The 20550-nt window shown below is 36.6% G+C and overlaps 1 protein-coding gene across 7 annotated transcripts in view; it reads right to left on the bottom strand.

Annotated features, from left to right (window-relative positions):
* The window catches only part of JMJD1C (jumonji domain containing 1C), a 316933-nt gene that overhangs the window by 42484 nt on the left and 253899 nt on the right, over positions 1-20550 (bottom strand). For 3 of the 7 annotated variants that reach the window (XM_070364920.1, XM_070364918.1, XM_070364921.1), the window contains 5 exons: positions 7005-7110; positions 4644-4768; positions 3208-3351; positions 2928-3114; positions 1136-2814 (listed from right to left, as the gene is read on the bottom strand). In XM_070364920.1, coding sequence (XP_070221021.1) covers positions 1136-2814; positions 2928-3114; positions 3208-3351; positions 4644-4768; positions 7005-7011 — 2142 coding nt within the window. In that variant the 5' untranslated portion in view covers positions 7012-7110. Of the gene's footprint in view, positions 1-1135; positions 2815-2927; positions 3115-3203; positions 3352-4643; positions 4769-7004; positions 7111-20550 lie in introns of those variants that run through there. The other 4 variants (XM_070364919.1, XM_070364922.1, XM_070364924.1 and 1 more) reach the window with 4 other exon arrangements.

Here is a 20550-nt window from a genome sequence, read left to right as displayed (position 1 = left end):
ATAAGAGCCCTGCACCACCATCTTCAGAAATACTCTGTCAGGCAGAGAGAATATCAGCCCCAGCTTCACACCCAAATATCAGGAATCTCCAACGTTAGCAGCCTTAAGAGAACAAGGGGCTTAGACAGGCATAGCTTATAGTATACATCAGTGACATATCAGCTGGGAAATACAACAATTTTTCTTATAAGAATTACTTGGTTATACATACCAAAAGCCTTATAATTTTATATAAATTTTATATCAGAAGTTTCACTTCTAGGAATTTACCTGAGCAAAATAACTATCGGTATATACCATAATCAGTTACGAAGACACTCATTTTTCATAATAGGAATTTTAAAAACAAGTTTCCTTCTTTCAATTGGCTTTAAAAAAAAATAAAACAGGATTTTCTGAGATTTCAGCTTTACAGCTCCAAAGTTACTAAGCATCAAAACTTCCATAATCATTAGAAAAATAACTGTTTAAAAAATTCTAGCATGGGTTTCTCTGATGACTCAGTGGTAAAGAATTCACCTGCCAATGCAGGAGACAGGGGTTTGATCCCTGGTCCAGGAAGATCCCACATGCTAAGGAGCAATTAAGCCCATGAACCACAACTATTGGGCTTCCCTGGTGGCTCAGCTGGTGAGAATCAGCCTGCAACGCGGGAGACCTGGTTTCAATCTCTAGGTTGGGAAGACCCCCTGGAGAAGGGAAAGGCTTCCCACTCCAGTATTCTGGCCTGGAGGATTCCATGAACTGTATAGTCCATACGGTCGCAAAGAGTTGGACACGACTGAGTCACTCTTATTTTCACCACAACTACTGAGCCTGTGCTGTAGAGTCAGGGAGCCACAACTACTGAAGCCTGAGCACCCGTAGAGCCTGTGCTTCACCAGGAGAAGCCCCTGGAATGAGAAGCCCGCACACCACACCTACAAAGTAGCCCCTGCTCTCCACAAAAGGCCATGCAGCAACGAAGATCCAGTACAGCCATAAATAAATAAGTAGAATTATATATATATATAAAATCCTAGCACATTTTTATAGTAAGAAATCTAAAAAAAAATAATGCGATACTGAAAAAAAGCACCTGTAAATATGTTGATTAATAAATATGAGACATATGGTAAGCCACAGCTTAACTTACCCTCCTTAATGAAGGTTCAGCATTAACCGCATTTTCTGGGTGAACCCACTTAGAAGGCAGACCAAGTCCTGAGTATGCATGTGTTCCATTTGGATATTGCCAAATAATTGGATAAAGTCCAAGCTGATTATATGAAGCAGATGGATGGGCTTGTCCAAGGAGATGAGGTGACTGGTGCTGTAACAACTGTTGCTGTTGCTGGTGTGCTAACGCTAAGTGGCTCAAGCTGCTGGCATGAGCAGTCTCTAGTCGTGGGTGGCCACCAAGTAAGGAGGCAGTAGGCACTCCGGGTAACACAGTAGGAAGTAAATGAGGGTGATGAACAGAATGGTGTGGACCACTAGTCAGAGGGTGAGTGTTAATGGTAGGTAATGGAGTTTGACTGGATGATCCAGCCAGTAAGTGGGGTGCAGGAGTTAAGGCAGGATGATGGGTACCTGGATTTAAACATGTTCTATGGGATGAAGAATGAAGAGGAAAAGGATGCTGGCTTAAGAAAGGTGAAATGTGGTTAGCTCCTGTATCTGACCCAATAAGTGCAGGATCTCTGTAAACTGTAAAATGTTCATTTTTATCAATGATTAGAGGGCTTTTTGTAGTTTCTAATGTACTGCCTCTAGTAGGAACCGGGTGAAAACTGCATCTTGATAACTCATGTTCTATCTTATTTGCTGGTCTTCTTTCACCAGCAGCTTGGCTGTTCGCATAAGTGGCTTTAGACTTTACAGAATCAGGGGAATGGTTGACTTTAGGCTTAACAACTTCAGGCGAGGGATTGGATTTTGTCTTGGGAGCATCTACTGAAGTATTAAGTTTAGATTTTATAGTTTCTGGAGGTGGACTTCGCTTATGCAGCTTATCTTCTGTGACAGAAACAGCACTTAGAGAAGATAAGTAAGAGACATACTGATTTTTCTCTTTTTCCATACTCAAGTTTTCATTTCCTGAAGAAGCATTCCTTACATTTGATTGGGTTAAATCTACTTTAACTACATCACTGACCCAGTTCTGGTCAGAATCTTGGTTTCCTGTTTCCAAGTATTTTGTATTTGCAATTGAATGTTTTGAATCACTAACATTAGGATCCATTTTCTGAAGTGTTTGAAGGCCAAAGGTACTACTTGAGGTTTCCTGAGCCACCTTTTCTGTGTTAGTGTCATTTGTAATATCAATAACACATTTCGGAGTGGGCGGTCTGGATACAAACTTCTCCTTTGGTAATAATTCCATTGTGTGTGTCTTCTCTGTATTACGTTCCTGAAGAAGTAAATCACTAGAATTATGATCAGAAAGTGTGGCCTGTTCTGATGAATGGATAATCATTTTTTCTTGACGCTGAAAGTCAACAGATTTCTGTTTCTCTGTTTCTTCATTTTTTTTATCTTCCTGTATTTGATCCCAGGGATGCTGGCTATCTATTAGTGTCTCTTCTGCCTTCTCATTATTCTGAGATTTTCCTTCTTCTCCGTTTATCTTTGAAGTGTTTTTATTTTTCAACTCATTCTCTGGCTTCTGCTCTGAGGAATTATTTATTATTCTCTTATTTGAATTTTCTGAGTCACTACTCTCAGAAAAGTCTGAAACATTGTCGGTTCGCAGTCTTTTCATATTTAGTTTCTTTTCATCCTCCTCAGCTTTCCTTCTTTTGTTCATCACCTGTTTTTTACCTTTAGGATTTTCTAGGAGATTTAAAAAAAAAAAAAAAAAAGTTTTACCTTTCATATCAATATTAAATAAGCATATTTTAAATGAATTATTTGTTCCCATGCCTTTAAAAGTTGGTGGGTCCTACCTCCTCGTGCTATATAATCATATTTTTCCTCCTTCATCTTCTCTTCATCTGGTATACTGCTATCTGAGCCCTTCCTCTTATTTGGACGAATATTTCTTTGTTGCTGGTGTGAATTCTGTTTTGGTACAGCAGTTTGGGAGTTCATTGCTGGTCTGGGACTATTTGCTTGGGCACGTGTATAATGACCCTAAAAATAATTGATAATGACTATTTACTACCTGATCCTAAGTAATTTAAGGGAAAATATTTTACCATAATCCATCACTAACAACATACATACGTGAACAGTGTTGCTATTTTGACTGGCACGAGACCTTCGCCGTGATGTAATGCCAATATTTTCACCTTTTAACAAAGAGTGAACAACATCATCTAGAAAGGTCATTTGAACCATAGAAGGATCGACATTCTGTGGTTCTAGTACCTAATCCATGACACAAAACAAGAACAAAATTAAATCCAATCAGCTAGCCAATATAATGATAGGTACAATTTCTTTACTGAGTAAAGGTGTTCAGAAATCAGTTTGAGATACCTAATTTGTAAGACACTGTCAGACTACAATAAATCACCTTTAATCATTAAAGATAAAATTATCTCCCAAATGTTATGAAGGTAACTGTTTCATGTTCTAACCAAAACTTAAAAAGCAAACACATCTATTGCAGGTATACCTTGAAAAACAAGAATTAGAAGTATTCAAGAATATATTGCCAAGTCATAATATGTATTTCAAAAATAAAAAATAATTTTCAGAAAACAGCTGTAAAATAAAACAGGAAGGTAAAGCATGATGGGAATTCCCTGACACGCCAATGGTCAGGACTCCATGCTTTTACTGCCAGCTCAACCCCTGGTTGGAGAACTAGATCCTGCAAGCTGCGCAGCGTGGCCAAAAGAGAAAATAGAGCATGGGAAGCAGAAAAGGACCAAAACTGTTTAAATGAATAGTAATCTTGAGGTTAAAGAAAGAACTATTTTAAAAACTAAAGGCAATTTTGTGCTTCAGTGAGGTCAAAGTTTGTTAGCTTTTAAGGAAATAAATTATACAATTTATTTAGGATTTTGATGAAAATTTTAACCAAAGCATCTGCATTGTTTATACAGGGAGTTCTTATTTATTCAGATACCCTCCACAATCCATCCAGTCAGGAAAATGCAAATAATCTATTTTCTGGGGGGTAAATACAGTACAGCTTTAAAAGATTTGAAATTAAGAATTTAATTTCAGACTGTTGCTTAAAACTCCCTATGATTCATATCCTTAACATTCTCCATATTCACTATAAAACTTAAAGGAGTAAAACAACTCTGAAATTGAATGTAAAAAGAACTTTAGAGGACATTTAAGTTTTCATTTGTGAAAAGAAACCATTTGGGAAATATCTTTTATTACTGGAGAGACAGAAAAGCTAAGACTTTAAGAAAGTTTTACCTGACTTAAGGATGAACCAAAAAAAAGACTACACAAGAAAGTCTGATGCCTCCATTTTAGGGACTGATTTTCTCAGTGCTGAAATAAATTTGGCATCACTATCTTGCTGTAACTTCAAGTGAACTCTATGTAACATCATATAAATGTGAACTTTTTAGGATTATATGACCGCAAAAAACCTAGAGATGGAAAACAGTACCAATCTGTTGATCCACTGGGGGTGGGGAGGAATGGAGTATGTGAATTGTAAACAGTTTCTTTTCCACATCTGGACTATTTACCTGATCATTCATAACGATCATGGTGCGAGTGAAGAGATCATGATGAGTAATTATGCCAGTGAACCACTGGGTGGCAGAGTCTTGTCTATATACTCTCACTCTGTATCCATTCAAGGAGTAAGGACCTTAAAAAACACAAAACCACACATCATACACGACTTCATGGATGAAACGAAAAGATAATGTGGAACTTGATGTACGAGCCTTTTAGCTGCTAAAACTTTTACCATAAGCAATTACAAATTTTGATTCCTGCAACAGTTTGGAAAAGCTGCCAAAGTCTTAAAACATGCAGAAACTGTTAACTGAATTTATGACAGTAAAATGCCATACTGGTGTACTTCTGGATTAAATTCACATTGTAAGACAACAATATCTGTATGTATATGCAGGTATCTTTCAGAAAATAGGCAATGATTAAATAATAAAAAATATATGCATATATCTGTATATATTTAAATATGTCAACACAATGGAGATAAAAATGTCTTCAATTCACAGGTACTAAAATGATATCAAATATTTGAAAGTTTAAAAAGAATTGTGAGGGAGGAAAACTGGTATACTTTATTAATGATAGTATTATACATTAACAATTTACAAAATGCTTTCACGATTTATAAATTCTCATTTAATCTTCTCCAACTCTGAGGTGTTTTCCTGTTTATAAACATTAAGAAAGTGAGGTTGATAGGTTAAATAAATTTTTAAGTGAAAGAACTAGGACTGAATTTATTTTTCTGATTCCTAGGTTGATGCCTTTTCTTCTAGAATTAAGACATTTAGCACATCAATGAATGGTTTAATGTTTGCTAGTTTTTAAAAGACTATGCCAGCAACAGTCTAAATATATCAAATTAACAGATCTGTAGAAAGTATTTCATATTACTTGTAAATTAAACATATTCATACCTATAATCAGTTTTACAAAATATAGGCTTAGAATTTCTAACTATGGAAGAAATAGACTCCAAATTAGTTTTTCTGAATGGAATACTGAAAAAGCTTACAGAAAACTCCAAATACGCCAATTTGCAACTCCCATCAGGACACTACCTTAACGGTCTTGTTCTACCACCAAACACAATCTGGAGTCAGCCTCAAATAATTCTGCTTAGGATGGAATGGACTATTGCTTTAATCATTTCATCTCTAAGAATATGACAAGGAAAAAGGGTTACTTAAAAAAATAGTAGCCTGGCGTCTTCCATAAAGTGCAAAGAAAGAAAGAAGAAAAAAAGAGAGAGGTCATATCAACCAGTCAATTTGTGGACCTTTTTTGGGTCCCGGATTAAAAATAAATAAAAATCAAGTCTGTGAAAAATTAATGAAGACATTTATGAGACAAATGGAAACTTGAACCTGAGTAATCATTATTTGAGGAACTACTAATTTTCAGCACAATAATAGTATGGCATCTGTTTAAAAATAGAACCCAGCAATGTCTTAAAATTGATGGAAATAACAGTATAGATGGGGCACAATCTATCAAGATTTTATTTTATAGTCGTTGGGGCTGACAGAGGATATTTCAGTGAACTTTTATGTGCCTATTTCTGTATATGTTTCAAATTCTCCATATTAAAAGTTTAAAAAATATTTAGCCTAAGAAGAACGTATAAGTAGATGATTCGCTATTAAAAAAAACATTCAATGAAAGGAAGCCACAACTCTGAGATTATCTCTATTAATGCTTAAATTAAATGGCATGGAAGCTGAGGCTGAGATAAACATGGGAATTTAACAAGATTACCTTTTAAAAACAATCAACCAAACATTGATACTGCATGTCGTATTGTTCCAGTTTCAGTTCAATTTCACAAAAAGCTTATGTTTTCAATACATAGTTTTACTGACAGGAAAAGAAATCATTTAGAAACATAAAATCTCAACTGAGGACAAGCTTATATCTTACTAAAAAAAGGAAATAAAACTAAGACTAGTATTGTGGTCATTGCTGAGGAAGGCAAACTGAAATAAGCCATTTTTATCAGATACCAACAGCATTCTTCAAAGGAAATCAACTGTGGCTCTGGGCAATCCTCCACAGAAAACAATGCTTCCTTCTCCAGGAAGGACACACCTACAGCGTCCGTAATACGGAAATTTTCCTATCAACAAAACACCTGTGTGGTCAGAATTTTATTCCAGGCATTTAGCTCAAATTAGTAAACTAGCGAAGTTATCAACTTCCTATTGAAATTATTCTGATTTTGCTATTATTTTCTGGGGCCTGTATATAATTGAAAATATTAGACTGGGTCTTCTATTTATACTGCATGTAACTAAACAACCAAAAGCAAACAAGAAATTGCCCAGTTCAAAAAACAAAAAAATTAATGCATAACTCAAAACAGTTACCTTGCATAAAAATCTCCTGAACCTTTTGTTCCTTTACCCAGACTTTCACTTCTTCCTGAAGTTGCGGGTTGTCCCTGAGAACTGGGTTTAGGCTGTCTATGTCGTCCTAGAATTATAGATTAAGAGAAAGGTCCATGTTACGCTGTCCTAACATTAATGTTACCAACCTTCCCTCCTATGTGTTCTAAGGACTGAAGAAAATTCCTTTATCTAAATGTATGCAAAAATGCAAATTCATAAGTTATAGTTCATTAGCAGTAACATAACAACAGAGCCTAAGAAATAAACCCATGGTAAGATTTGATCTTTGACAAGAATGTCTTTAAGGAAAAATATGAAATGTACTAATGTGTTCTCTAACTGTAAGCCTTATATAAGTCACCTTTTTAAGGGTTTCACTGTTAGAAGCAATATACAAACCAAATAGCTTCAGGTCATCTAAGGTTGGTAGCAAACAAATCAAACTGAGTATTTTGGGAAGCAATACATACATACATAGATGAGTTGTCCTCTCCCCACTATACCTAAAACATTAGGTTCAAACAAGTCATTATTTGACAAGACAACCACTGTCTTGATTTAAACACCATCAAATTCAGTTCTACTCCAACTCATCTGACCAGTAACTTCACCGATGAAAGTTTTATTTTTTCAAGCCAGTGTCAAAGCATCCAGGCAATTTAAATTACATTATTGATGATATTATCCTCATAACAGGGTGGATCTAGACACAGAAACAACCGGCTCTCTCCTTGGAGTGAATCACACAGTCACATGGTTTCCCACAATCTGCTGGCCTCCCGATGGACTCTCTGACATTCTGTTCTCTCTCAAAGCACTTCTGCTGCTCCTGCATGTGAGACCAGTGGCAGGGGCCCTAGAGTAGAGCTGGAAGAACAGAGCAGCACTGTCAATCTGGCGGCCCTTTTCAAAGTGGACGAGCAGATCATGGGAACCAGTGAACAGAAAGGTGCTACAAGAGGAAAATTCTATCTGGTGATAAAAATAATTCAGCTGTTTGGAAAAGCCAAAAAGGGGCTGAAGAGTACAGAGAATCCCTAATGAGGCAGGTCATACTTCATGCTTTAACGCTCATCCACGTAGAGCACTTTTCCTCTCACCTCATCACTGCTTTACGGGACCACTCTGCATTTCTCGAATGATACTGTGGTAAACACTGATATTTTGTTTATACCCAGTGCACACCAACAAACAAAACTGTAAGACCTTTACACTTATCACCTTTGCTCTCCTTGGAAAATATACAAAAATGCTGCTTCACAGCAGAAGCAAATACTGGAGTGGAAAGATGTCACACAAAAAAGTAGGTAAAATCTGTCATGGGGGCGATGGGGGAAGCCCAGCCCATGACCTGTCTTCCCTTTTGTAAAGAAACTTCCTAACACTCCCTTTTCTCCACTCCACTTTAGTAATACACTGCGCACTGTGTGAATCTCATTACCTGAGTAACAGAAAGTATCATGGGGAGTGTAGACGCTAACCCTCTTGATGTACACGAGGTGACAGTGAAGTCCATGACAGATAAAACACAGGAAACTTTCTGTTTCCCAAGGAAAACAATGACCATTTCCAGACAGTTCCGACAGATACCAAGTTATTTCTCACTTTATCTTCCATACACAGATCCAAACTTAACTCCTTGAAGTCAAACACTAATCATTTTCCTAAATGATGGTCCTTCAAGTGTTTGAGTTATGGTTTTATGTTTCCACAGCTTGAGTTTTGTTTCAATGCCTATCTTTATCATAATCGTTCTTCTTACTCTTATTCTAGACATTTAACTGGCATGAAAACGATGAGTACATAGAAAATTCACACAATTACATGGGTATCACAGCTGACTTACATGAAATTTACGTTTAGGGTTCTGCTGCCAAGCCTTTCTATTTTGGGGAGGGGAATGGTATAAATTGCTATTAAAGCAGCACTGCCAATGTTTTGTAGACAAGTACAGGTAGGATTTATAAAATCAGTTTCCTATACAGAAATTTTTATAATTAAAACTACTGACATGTAAGTTTTGCTCAATATTTATGTTTTATTTATTCAACAGGTTAGGCTTCCCTGGTGGCTCAGCTGTAAAGAATCCATCTGACAATGCAGAAGACTCATGCTGGATGTCCTGGAGGAGGAAATGGCAACTCACTGCAGTATTCTTGCCTGGAAAATCCCTTGGACAGAGGAGCCTTGGTGGGCTACAGTCCACGGGGTTGCAAAAGTGTCGGTCACAACTTAGTGACTAAACCTTTTTTTTTTTAATTCAACAGACTGAAAAAAAGAGCTACGTTTCCAAAATCATTAGACAGCAGTTATCGTCTCAATAACGACCCATTCATTTCTAGGGAAAAAAAAGTATACTATTAAAAGTTGATAGTATCAGTCTGGAGAAGGCAATGGCACCCCACTCCAGTACTCTTGCCTGGAAAATCCCATGGACGGAGGAGCCTGGTGGGCTACTGTCCATGGGGTCGCTAAGAGTTGGACACGACTGAGCGACTTCACTTTCACTTTTCACTTTCATGCACTGGAGAAGGAAATGGCAACCCACTGCAGTGTTCTTGCCTAGAGAATCCTGGGGACTGGAGAGCCTGGTGAGCTGCCGTCTCTGGGGTTGGGCAGAGTCGGACACGACTGAAGCGACTTAGCAGCAGCAGCATCAGTCTACTTACTCACATAACCTTATGTAAGTTCAAATTTCTATGTATCAATTTCCTCAGCGTTTTAAGCAGGGTTACTAATATCTCTTTTCCTATTAACGAGTATGTTTTTACAATAATTTAAAAAATTTCAGAAACTAGTCTTAACACATTCAATTCTAATTTAACCATGGTACTGACATGCCATTTACATATTTATGAGTTAATTATGAAATTAATTAAAACCCATGAAAATTATCCCAATACACGCCTGACTATGATAGTCATATTGCTGCTGGAATCTTTCTCTACATATAGTGCTTTGTAAGTTAGAGGCATTTTCATTGTTCTTCAAATTCTTATAGCCTGGTTTCAGTTTTGATCCTCAGATGCACATGATTACATTTTTTTTAGCCTTCTGTCTTGTCACCAACCATTCCCACTTGATGCGAATATATCTGGGGAAAAGGCCACATGATCTTTCTTACTCCACTCAATGCCTAAGGACATCCTGCTTCCTTTACTTGCATCCCACAGACGACTTCCCTTCTCCTATTCACTGCACCAACTCTCTCTGGAGTTGATGAGATTATGTTTATCTCCCTATGTACTCTACCTATCCTGAATGGTATGTCATTGTCTTTGCCTTTAAAATCCTTTCCCTTCCTCTCTTTAAATAATGATGGGGCTAAATTATACCCAAAGCTTGCCACCTGATGTGAAGAACTGACTCATTGGAAAACACCATGTGCTGGGAAAGATTGAAGGCAGGAGGAGAAGGGGACAACAGAGGATGAGATGGTTGGATGGCATCACCGACTCGATAGGAGTCTGAGCAAGCTCCAGGAGTTGGTGATGGACAGGGAAGCCTGGCATGCTGTAGTCCATGGGGCAAAGAGTTGGACATGACTGAGTGACTGAACTGAACTGAATGTAAGCTCCTACAGAGCAGGGACAGTGTTTTCTGTATGTTCTCTATTGTGCTTGAAAGTGAAAGTGAAGTCGCTCAGTCCTGTCCGACTCTTTTCAACCCCATGGACACCAGGCTCTGTCCACGGGATTTTCTAGGCAAGAGTACTGGAGTGGGTTGCCATTTCCTTCTCCAGAGAATCTTCCCAACCCAGAGATCGAACCCAGGTCTCCCGCATTGTAGACAGACGCTTTACCATCTGAGCCACCAGGGAAATCCCTATGACAGTGGGAGGCAGTCAGTCTTGATGCTAAGAGTGAGAAACTGAAATCTTCCCCCACCCCAAAAAGAGGCACTTCTGTAGAACTGTAGTCATCATTACCATTTTAAAGAGGCTCACAAAAGAACAAAAGATCAAATCTTGTTAAGAGTTTTAGCAGGTTGCCAAATGAAGTTTCTCCCCCCATTTATTGACCTAATGTTGTGAGAGTATAAAAAGAAAAAATGAGATACAAGGCTATAATGCAGACTCACAGAGAAGGGCACCATAATCATAGATTACTAATAAATATTCACTATCTTTGACAGAATGGAACTAACATATTCAGCTCTGCCTTGAGCTTTTCATTAACTGCAATTACCCCCCAACAATTTCATATTATATAACTAAAGTAACATGCATTCATTAATCTCCTCTCCCCAGATAATGAAGGAATAGCACTGTGAATCTTCTTCATAAACTCCATCCAGTGTATTAATTACACAAGTTACAACCTCCAGCAAACGACTAATGGGAAAACAAAAAATCAGTGCAACAAGATCTGTTGTACTAGAAATTTATATAGAAAATATGGGAAAGTTCTAAATAATGCCTTAAGTGAAGTTCTGGACTATTTATTTATTGCTCACTTGTGTGCTGTTACTTTCCTCCTTTTGAAAAGACAGAAGTTAGATTTAATTGAGTATTAGTGACACCTTAATGTAAATAATAAAAAAGAAAAATAGCTAACAAGATTGTGCATTTACCATGGCAGATACTATGGATGCTTTCCAAACCTATGAATTTTTGTAGAGCTGAGATTATTATACCCCTTTACATGTTATACACAGAGAGGTCCATGGTTACAGTCAGGATGTGATGGAGAGAGCTTGAATCTAATTCTGTGACTCTAAACCCCAGCCTCTTCACTTATTCTGTTTTCTCATGAACTAGTATAACAAAAAGGCATAAATAATAGACTATTTACTGTCACTGCCATTCAAAATCTGACACATTTCTTTCATTATATGGAGGAGAGGAATGGAATAGAGGAAAGATATTAAGATATTAAGTCACAATGGGTTAAAAACAAAGAATTCAACATTAGGTGGAAGTTATCTTTCTATACAACCTTATATTGGCCATGTGAATTTCTGCATACAGAAACAGTCTAACACTCATCAAACAGAAAAGACTTAGGATGTTAAATTCATGCCATCTTATAACAAGAAAGGATAAAAGAAAGAGAAGACAATCACTTTGGCAATGTGACATAATCATGATCTACAAATTCTCAAATGCTGTATTTTTAGGTAAACATTACCCTGAATTACAATGAGATGATCGAAACACACATGTATTCCTCATGAATACAGAAGAATATGATGACATTAAAAAGCATCATTTTAAAAGCTAAAATCAAAAAAATAAAAAATAAAAAAAAATAAAAGCTAAAATCAGGTTGGAATATCTACTCTGACAGTAAGACTACTGCACTAACCTAATTTTTGTGCAATTCTCTGCTTCATCCCAGTTCAAAGGGAAACAATAAATATTTTACTAATGGGAAAACAAAGATCACAGCACTAAAATTTTCATATATGCCTGGCTAGGTTTACAAAACAGCAATAACACGACAGTGCTCAAAGGATATATAACACACTTTCTAAGATAATAAAGAAACAGTTTGTCATACCATAACAGTGCTCCCTACTATTTCAACAAATATTTCCCTTACGTTACACATCCTCTAGATTTAAATACTGACCAAAGAGCCAGCAGAGCCATGAAACAGGTAACAGTACACCAGTTCTAAGTTTCTATCAATATGACTGAGTTGACTGGCTTAACAATTTTAAGAGATTTGCTCTAAAGTCTTAACTGATGACTTTCATTTTAGGATACAAGAAATACAGGGACAGTTCTTAGAAAGGTACAGTCTTTCAAGATTGAACCCGGAAGAAAGAGAAAATATAAATACACCAATCACAAGCACTGAAATTGAAACTGTGATTAAAAATCTCCCAACAAACAAAAGTTCAGGACCTGATAGCTTAACTGGCAAATTTGTATCAAACATTTAGAGAAGAGTTAAAACCTATTCTTCTGAAACTGTTCCAAAAAATTGGAGAGGAAGGAAAACTTCCTCATTTTATGAGGCTCCCATTGCCCTGATACCAAAACCAGAAAAAGATAACACACACAAAAGAAAACTACAGGCCAATATCAGTGATGAACATAGATGCAAAAATCCTCAACAAAACACTGGCAAATTGTATTCAACACTACATTAAAAAGCTCATACACCATTGATCTAGTGGGATTCATCCCAGGGATGCAAGGATTTTTCAATATCTGCAAATCAATCACTGTTATACACCATATCTACAAATTGAAAAATAAGAAATATAAAACTGGAGCAGCTTCTCTCCCTTTGGACAATTTTCAATGGAGAATGACCTAAGGCCTGCTTTCAAACTTATACTGAGTGTGCCTTAGTAACAGAATTTTTTTTCCTCTTGCAATAAAGTCCCTGACCTTTGTGATGACATCTTAAATCCAATTATATTACATAAATTCCCCTATAAAAATCATACCTGACTGTATTTTATAAGAGTAATCATAAAAGAAACTGTATCTTGAATGTCAGATTGGGTGATTGAACATGCTTTGCAACATCACTTTGCCACAGTCATAATTTAAATTCATGCTTCAGCAAAACTACAAATGCTTGTCCTTAGATCCCTGAGGTTGCTAGCCAACAATGAATAACATGAATGATAGGTTCATATAGATCAAGAGTGACATCAACTGCTATTATTGCCAGTTCCTGTATAACTTATAAAAGAACCCAATTTGTTAATAAGGCTCTACTGAAATTGGAAATCTGTTAAGTCTGAGAGTTACTACAGAGGTCTTCAGAAAGCACAACTGTCTAACCATCTGCAATTTAATTAAATGCAGCTACCACTGAGGGCTTCCATATATCTTCCTGATCTAAAGCAAGAGTTGGCAAACTTTTCCCCTAAAGGGCCAAGAGTAAACACATTAGGCTTTGCAGATTATACCATCCCTGTCTCAACGACTCAACTCTGCTACTATAGGGCCCAGAGCAGCCAAACAACACCATAAACAATATGTAACTGAATGGGCATGGCTGCATTTCAATAAGGTTTATTTACTGGCATTATATGAAATTAGAATTTCACAGATTGATCAGTGTCATGACATTCTTTTGAGTCTTTTCCCAACTATTTAGAAATGTGAAAGGCCTTATAAAAAACAGGAAGGAGGTTTGATTTGACCTGCAGTCACTCTGCCTACCCATGATTTAAAAGAACACATAAACTACTAGTATAAACCAAAATTTAAAACTTCTCATCAAGGCAATGCAGTTCAATGGCAAACAGACTGCAAACTGTTTCCATAAATGTCTGCATATTCATCAGGATAGAAAAACAAACCAATTACCAAAATCTTTTCATTATTAAAGAAAGAATATTTTAAGACAAGTCATTTTTTTAAGGCTTTCACAAGTAAAACAATTTCCCGGGTACATTCCTGCACTCTGTGAATATAATAGTGTACTTGATTTCAGTGTAGAAAAGTTATCCATTTTGAAAGATAAGATTCAATCCTTTGGGTCAATAAGAATTATATACAGAGGTCAGTACTATGCACTTCTCTGGACTCCAGAGTAGGGTAAAAATAGGAACATGTATTAAAAAAGAAGAAATTTCCCAAAATTTATCCTATGGTTCATATATCTTAAGACTGCAAAATGAGTGTTTTCTCCATAAGATAATTTAATATAATCTCATTTATACTGTCTCCTAAGGAACACAGATACTCATTCAAAACAAACAAACAAAAAACAGGGGAGAGGAAGAAACAAACAGGGAGACAAAGAAATCTTAATTTCTTTGCTTCTCTACTTCCTCCAAGGGCTGACCATGTGACAACTCTGAAAAGAAAGTGATTAGGGTTAAGAGGAAGAAAACACATCACCACACGCTGTCACAAAATTATCTCAAAATACTACTGGGAGCAATGACCAACATATTTCAAATATTTTACCTGATATTTTCTATTACATAAGGTGAACGCTAAACTGTTTCTAAAATGTCTGACTCTTTGGCACCCCATGGACTATACATATACAGTCCATGGAATTCTCTAAGCCACAATACTGGAGTGGGTAGTCTTTCCCTCTCCAGGGGATCTCCCCAACCCAGGAACTAAACCCAGGTCTCACACACTGCAGGTGGATTCTTCACCAGCTGAACCACAAGCAAAGCCCCAAATCTTTCTAACATAATTCTAAATCTTGTATTGCCAATTTTGGTGACTTCTTTACAACATATATGATAAAACCTAAAAATTTCCAGATTCTTAATCACTGTTAAAAGTTTAAGTTTTAGGCAAAATTTAAATTGTTATAGTTTATTTAGGATCTATATGATTCACTGCATATAAACCACACATCAATATTTTTAGAGTCAAGAGCACTGGACTCATTACTTATATACACTACATAAAACCTCTGGAAGACAAAATTCTCGCTTACCATCATTCAAGAATTACCAAATTTAAATGTATTCCAGTTCTTCTGTCAATCAGATTGGAAAATGTAAAAAGTTTATGACACCATTCATGGGAGAGAAAACTTTTTCTGAAAGGCATTTGGACTACACATCCTATCTGAAATAATGAATGTTTCTGCAATTCATTTCAGCTCACAAGAAATTGTGGGAAAATAAGTTAATGATGTCAGTATGACAAAGAGGTAATGTTCATTCCTTGAGTTGAGCTATTTCAAATCCTAAAAGATGATGCTGTGAAAGTGCTGCACTCAATATGCCAGCAAATTTGGAAAACTCAGCAGTAGCCACAGGACTGGAAAAAGTCAGTTTTCATTCCAATCCCAAAGAAAGGCAATGCCAAAGAATGCTCAAACTGCGCAACTGCACTCATCTCACACGCTAGCAAAGTAATGCTCAAAATTCTCCAAGCTAGGCTTCAACAGTATGTGAACCATGAAATTCCAGATGTTCAAGCTGGATTTAGGAAAGGCAGAGGAACCAGAGATCAAATTGTCAACATCCTCTGGATCATCGAAAAAGCAACTGAGTTCCAGAAAAACATCTATTTCTGCTTTACTGACTATGCCAAAGCCTTTGACTCTGTGAATCACCACAAACTGTGGAAAATTCTGAAAGAGATGGGAATACCAGACCACCTGACCTGCCTCCTGAGAAATCTGTATGCAGGTCAAGAAGCAACAGTTACAACTGGAGATGGAACAACAACTGGTGTCAAATTGGGAAAGGAGTACATCAAGGCTGTATATTGTTACCCTGCTTATTTAACTTATATATAGAGTACATCATGCAAAATGCCAGGCTGGATGAAGCACAAGCTGAAATCAAGATTGCTGGGAGAAATATCAATAACCTCAGATGTGCAGATGACACCACCCTTATGGTAGAAAGCAATGAAGAACTAAAGGGCCTCTTGATGAAAGTAAAAGAGGAGAGGGAAAAAATTGGCTTAAAACGCAACATTCAGAAAACTAAAATCATAGCATCTGGTCCCATCACTTCATGGCAAATAGATGGGGCAACAATGGAAACAGTGATTGATTTTATTTTTGGGGGCTCCAAAATCACTGCAGATGGTGATTGTGGCCATGAAATGAAAAGACGCTTACTCCTTGGAAGAAAAGCTATACCAAACCTGACGGCATATTAAAAAGCAGAGACATTCCTTTGCCAACAAAGGTCCATCTAGTCAAGGCTATGGTTCTTCCAGTAGTCAGGTATGGATGTGAGAGTTGGACTGTAAAGAAAGCTGAGAGCCGAAGAATTGATGCTTTTGAACTGTGGTGTTGGAGAAGACTCTTGAGAGTATCTTGGACTGCAAGGATATCCAACCAGTCTATCCAAAAGGAAATCAGTCCTGAATTTTCATTTCAAGGACTGATGCTGAAACTCCAATACTTTGGCCACCTGATGCAAAGAACTGACTCGCTGGAAAAGACCCTGATGCTGGGAAAGATTGAAGGCAGGAAAAGGGGACGACAGGGGATGAGATGGTTGGATGGCATCACCGACTCGATGGACATGAGTTTGAGCAAGCTCCAGGTGATGTTGGTAATGGACAGGGAAGCCTAGAGGGCTGCAGTCCATGGGGTCTTGAAGACTTGGACACGACTGAGTAACTGAACTGAACTGTATCTTCTTTTAGTCTGCTTTCAACTCCATAATCCAGCAATCTCAAGTCTTCCTTACACAATCTTAATATCAAGCAAACTTCCTCTTACCCCTAAAGTACTGTATTTGCCTAACTTAATTAGAAATTTGTCATTTTAAAGCCTACTATTTTTATATGATTATTATTCTATGTGCTAGTACTCTCTTAAAAAATTTACATAAGCTTTGAACAACCTACTCCCATGCTATTTCTCAAAATCTTCATCACTGTACAACATGGTTTTCCATAGTTTTAGTATCTTCAACTACATACTCTTCTACCCAACATTTAACTTTTTAGTAATCTAAGGAAATAAATGAATAACAAATCAAATTAATGCATGTATATGGAGAGTCTAGGTATTTTAAAACAGAAAAGTTTTTTTTTTCAGTTGATCATATACTCATATAAATTATATAATTATAAACTCAAACTGAGTGACACAGAAGGAAGCTAATGATAGAAAAAAATTAATTTAAAAACTTCACCACATAATTTTTAAAGACAATCATATAATTTTGTATATAAGTTAAACAATAGATAATTAAGTCCTATCTATATATAATTTTATAATCCCTGGTTGATTTTGGTTAATTTAGATGAGTGGTATCCTACAGTTTCAATACAGCTTAAATATATCCTAAATTAGGAAAAAGAAATGGCAACCCACTCCAGTATTCTTGCCTAGAGAATCCCATGGACAGAGCTGGACACGACTGAAGTGACTTAGCATGCTTGAATGCATTGGAGAAGGAAATGGCCACCCACTCCAGTGTTCTTGCCTGGAGAATCCCAGGGACGGAGGAGCCTGGTGGGCTGCCGTCTATGCAGTCGCACAGAGTCGGAAACGACTGAAGCGACTTAGCAGCAGCAGCAGCAGCAGCAGCAGCAGCAGCAGCATATCCTAAACTGACTGTATATGATTAATGGGACGAATTTTTTCTCAGCCTTTAAAAAGTATCTATTTAATAAGCATGTTCACTTAACAGTATAAGCAATTTTTAAAAAATCTTAAATTTTGATTGACAGATGAGATTAATACTTCACAAATATTAACATCATTTAATCCTAACAAATTCCTTGCTAGTCTGGTATTATTCTCTCCATTTTACAGATGAAACAAATTCAAGCATTAAGTAATTTACCCCAAATCACATGGCTAGAAGGCACATTAGCAAGAATCTGCATAATGTCAAAGCCCTTTCCACAAATCCATTGTCCAAACCATGAACTGGCAGAATAAAGAATGTGAATACTCTCTGCTGGGTTTTCAGTATCTTCCTTATGGTATTAGTGTCATGATGACAGAAGTAAAAAGAAATCCAATTAACCAAATTATTTTGTTATACACAGAAAATGATGGTTGCTAAAGTCGGTTCACAGGAATATAGTATTCCAAAATTTGGAATAGTTATCAAAACAATAAACTCTCATTTATCAGGTATAAGTAACTTATCAGATCTCAGATGGGATTTTAGAATGGGATATACTATATTAATATACATGTCCTATTACACAATTCTTAGGGTTTTTTGTTTTTGTTTAAAATGTATTTATATGGCTGTGCTGGGTCTTAGTTGAAGCATTTGATATCTAGTTCCCTGCCTAGGGATCAAACCTGGGTCCCCTCCATTGGGTGTCTGGAGTCTTAGCCACTGGACCATCAGGGAAGTCCCCTCTTGCATCAATTCTTCACAAAGCACCTACTTGCTTTATTTTTATTTGTTCAGTTATATCAAAGTTAAAGAAAAAAAGCCAACTAGATTATTTTATTAATTATATTAATTTATAATTATATATTTTATTATTATAATTAATTTAAAACAACTACCATTTGGGTTTCTCTGCTCATCTCTGAACTGAATGAAACTGACCTTTTAAAAAGTGTTCTCTTGAGTAAACTTGATTAAGACTTATAATATTTCTGCATTTTCAACTACAACTTGCTAAGTGTCCTCTCCTCTCAGAATTACCAGAGAGCAAAAATCAGAACAATTAAGTAAAACTTTTAAAACCACTTGAAGGAAAATGTGTTTCCTTCTAAACCACATGTTAATATTCTTTGTGGTACCTTTTATAATAGTTTTGAACTTTTTATGGCGGTTCAAAAGTCTGGAAGGCAATTTTTCTTTCAAGTTATTTATCAGCATGGTTTTTACACAGTTGAGTCATCCTGAGTTCAACCTATTGAGTCACCTGCTTACAGCATCTGCCAACCACAATTTACTAACTGCAGTTTCCTCAAACTTACAACTGAACAAACTCAGGAAGGCCTGGGAACTGTTTAATGTTTTCCAAAATAGTAACTGAAAATATTCCTTCAGAACAGCCTACGTTTAAGAAAATAAAACAAAAAAAGGCAACTCTCTTCCTCTTGATGAGCCCTCCACCGATGGCAGTCTCACTGTATCTTGTGAAGAGGGAGAGAGGGAGCTCAACCTGAGGAGGAAATAAACTTATACGCTTGTATAGTTTTTTGGAAAGTGATCCACTAAAAGTAATTCCTAGTCAATGACTATTCTGATCATACAGAGTGAACATTTATTTTTAAAATATAAATCGCGGGGCTTCTCTGGTGGCTCAGTGGTAAAAGAATTCATGTGCCAGTGCAGGAGACATGCACTGCATCTCCTGTCTGGGAACATCCCACATGCCGTGTAGCAACTAAGCCTGTGTGCCACAGCTACTGAGACTGTGCTCTACAGAGCCCGGAACCGCACCCAATGAACTCTCATGCAGCAACTACTCAAGCCTGTTCTCTTCAACAAGAGAAGCCACCGCACCGCAACTGGACAGTAGCTCCCACTTCGACACTAGAGAAAAGCCAGAGAAGATTTAATTTCAAAATTAACACCATACCACACATTCCAGGGCTGATTTTCACTATTTCCAATATACTGTTATGGAAATGACAAACCTATACATTTAAGATTATATAATACTTCTCTTAGGATGAATATAACAATATATCTAGTCCAAACTGAAATAATCAACAAGTCCTGTGACTTGACGGTCTTGTTGGATCTGCCAAGTGACTTAATTAGACTTTTATCATATGACCCCAAGTTAAGTATCTGTTTCCTCATTAAGTCTATGCAAATATGATGAAAATACAAATACATGACAAATGTGTCAAGTTATTCAGAAAAAAGGAGGGAGTTAAAATTACAACTCCAAAGTCTCATAATAAAAGAACATCTTAATTACCTATGACTGCTAAGCAAGGTAGTATGCATACCTGTACCTTATCACAATTACCAGGTCATTGTTTTGCTATTCGGAAAGGGTAAGTTTAATGTACTTAGAAAATCTTATCAGGAAAAAAGAGAACAGAAAATGAGTGAGGCATATTAAATGATTATAAAAAGAAGGGCAGTTTTTAAACATTACAGAAATAAGAAAATTTATCAAAATCCCACTAATTCTGCAAATATTTCTAGAGTTCCTTCGTTTAATAACATACTAAAT

Source organism: Bos mutus, chromosome 28 (assembly GCF_027580195.1).
Source record: "Bos mutus isolate GX-2022 chromosome 28, NWIPB_WYAK_1.1, whole genome shotgun sequence".
Lineage (NCBI taxonomy): Eukaryota > Metazoa > Chordata > Mammalia > Artiodactyla > Bovidae > Bos > Bos mutus.
This window is presented reverse-complemented; position numbering and strand designations above follow the sequence as displayed.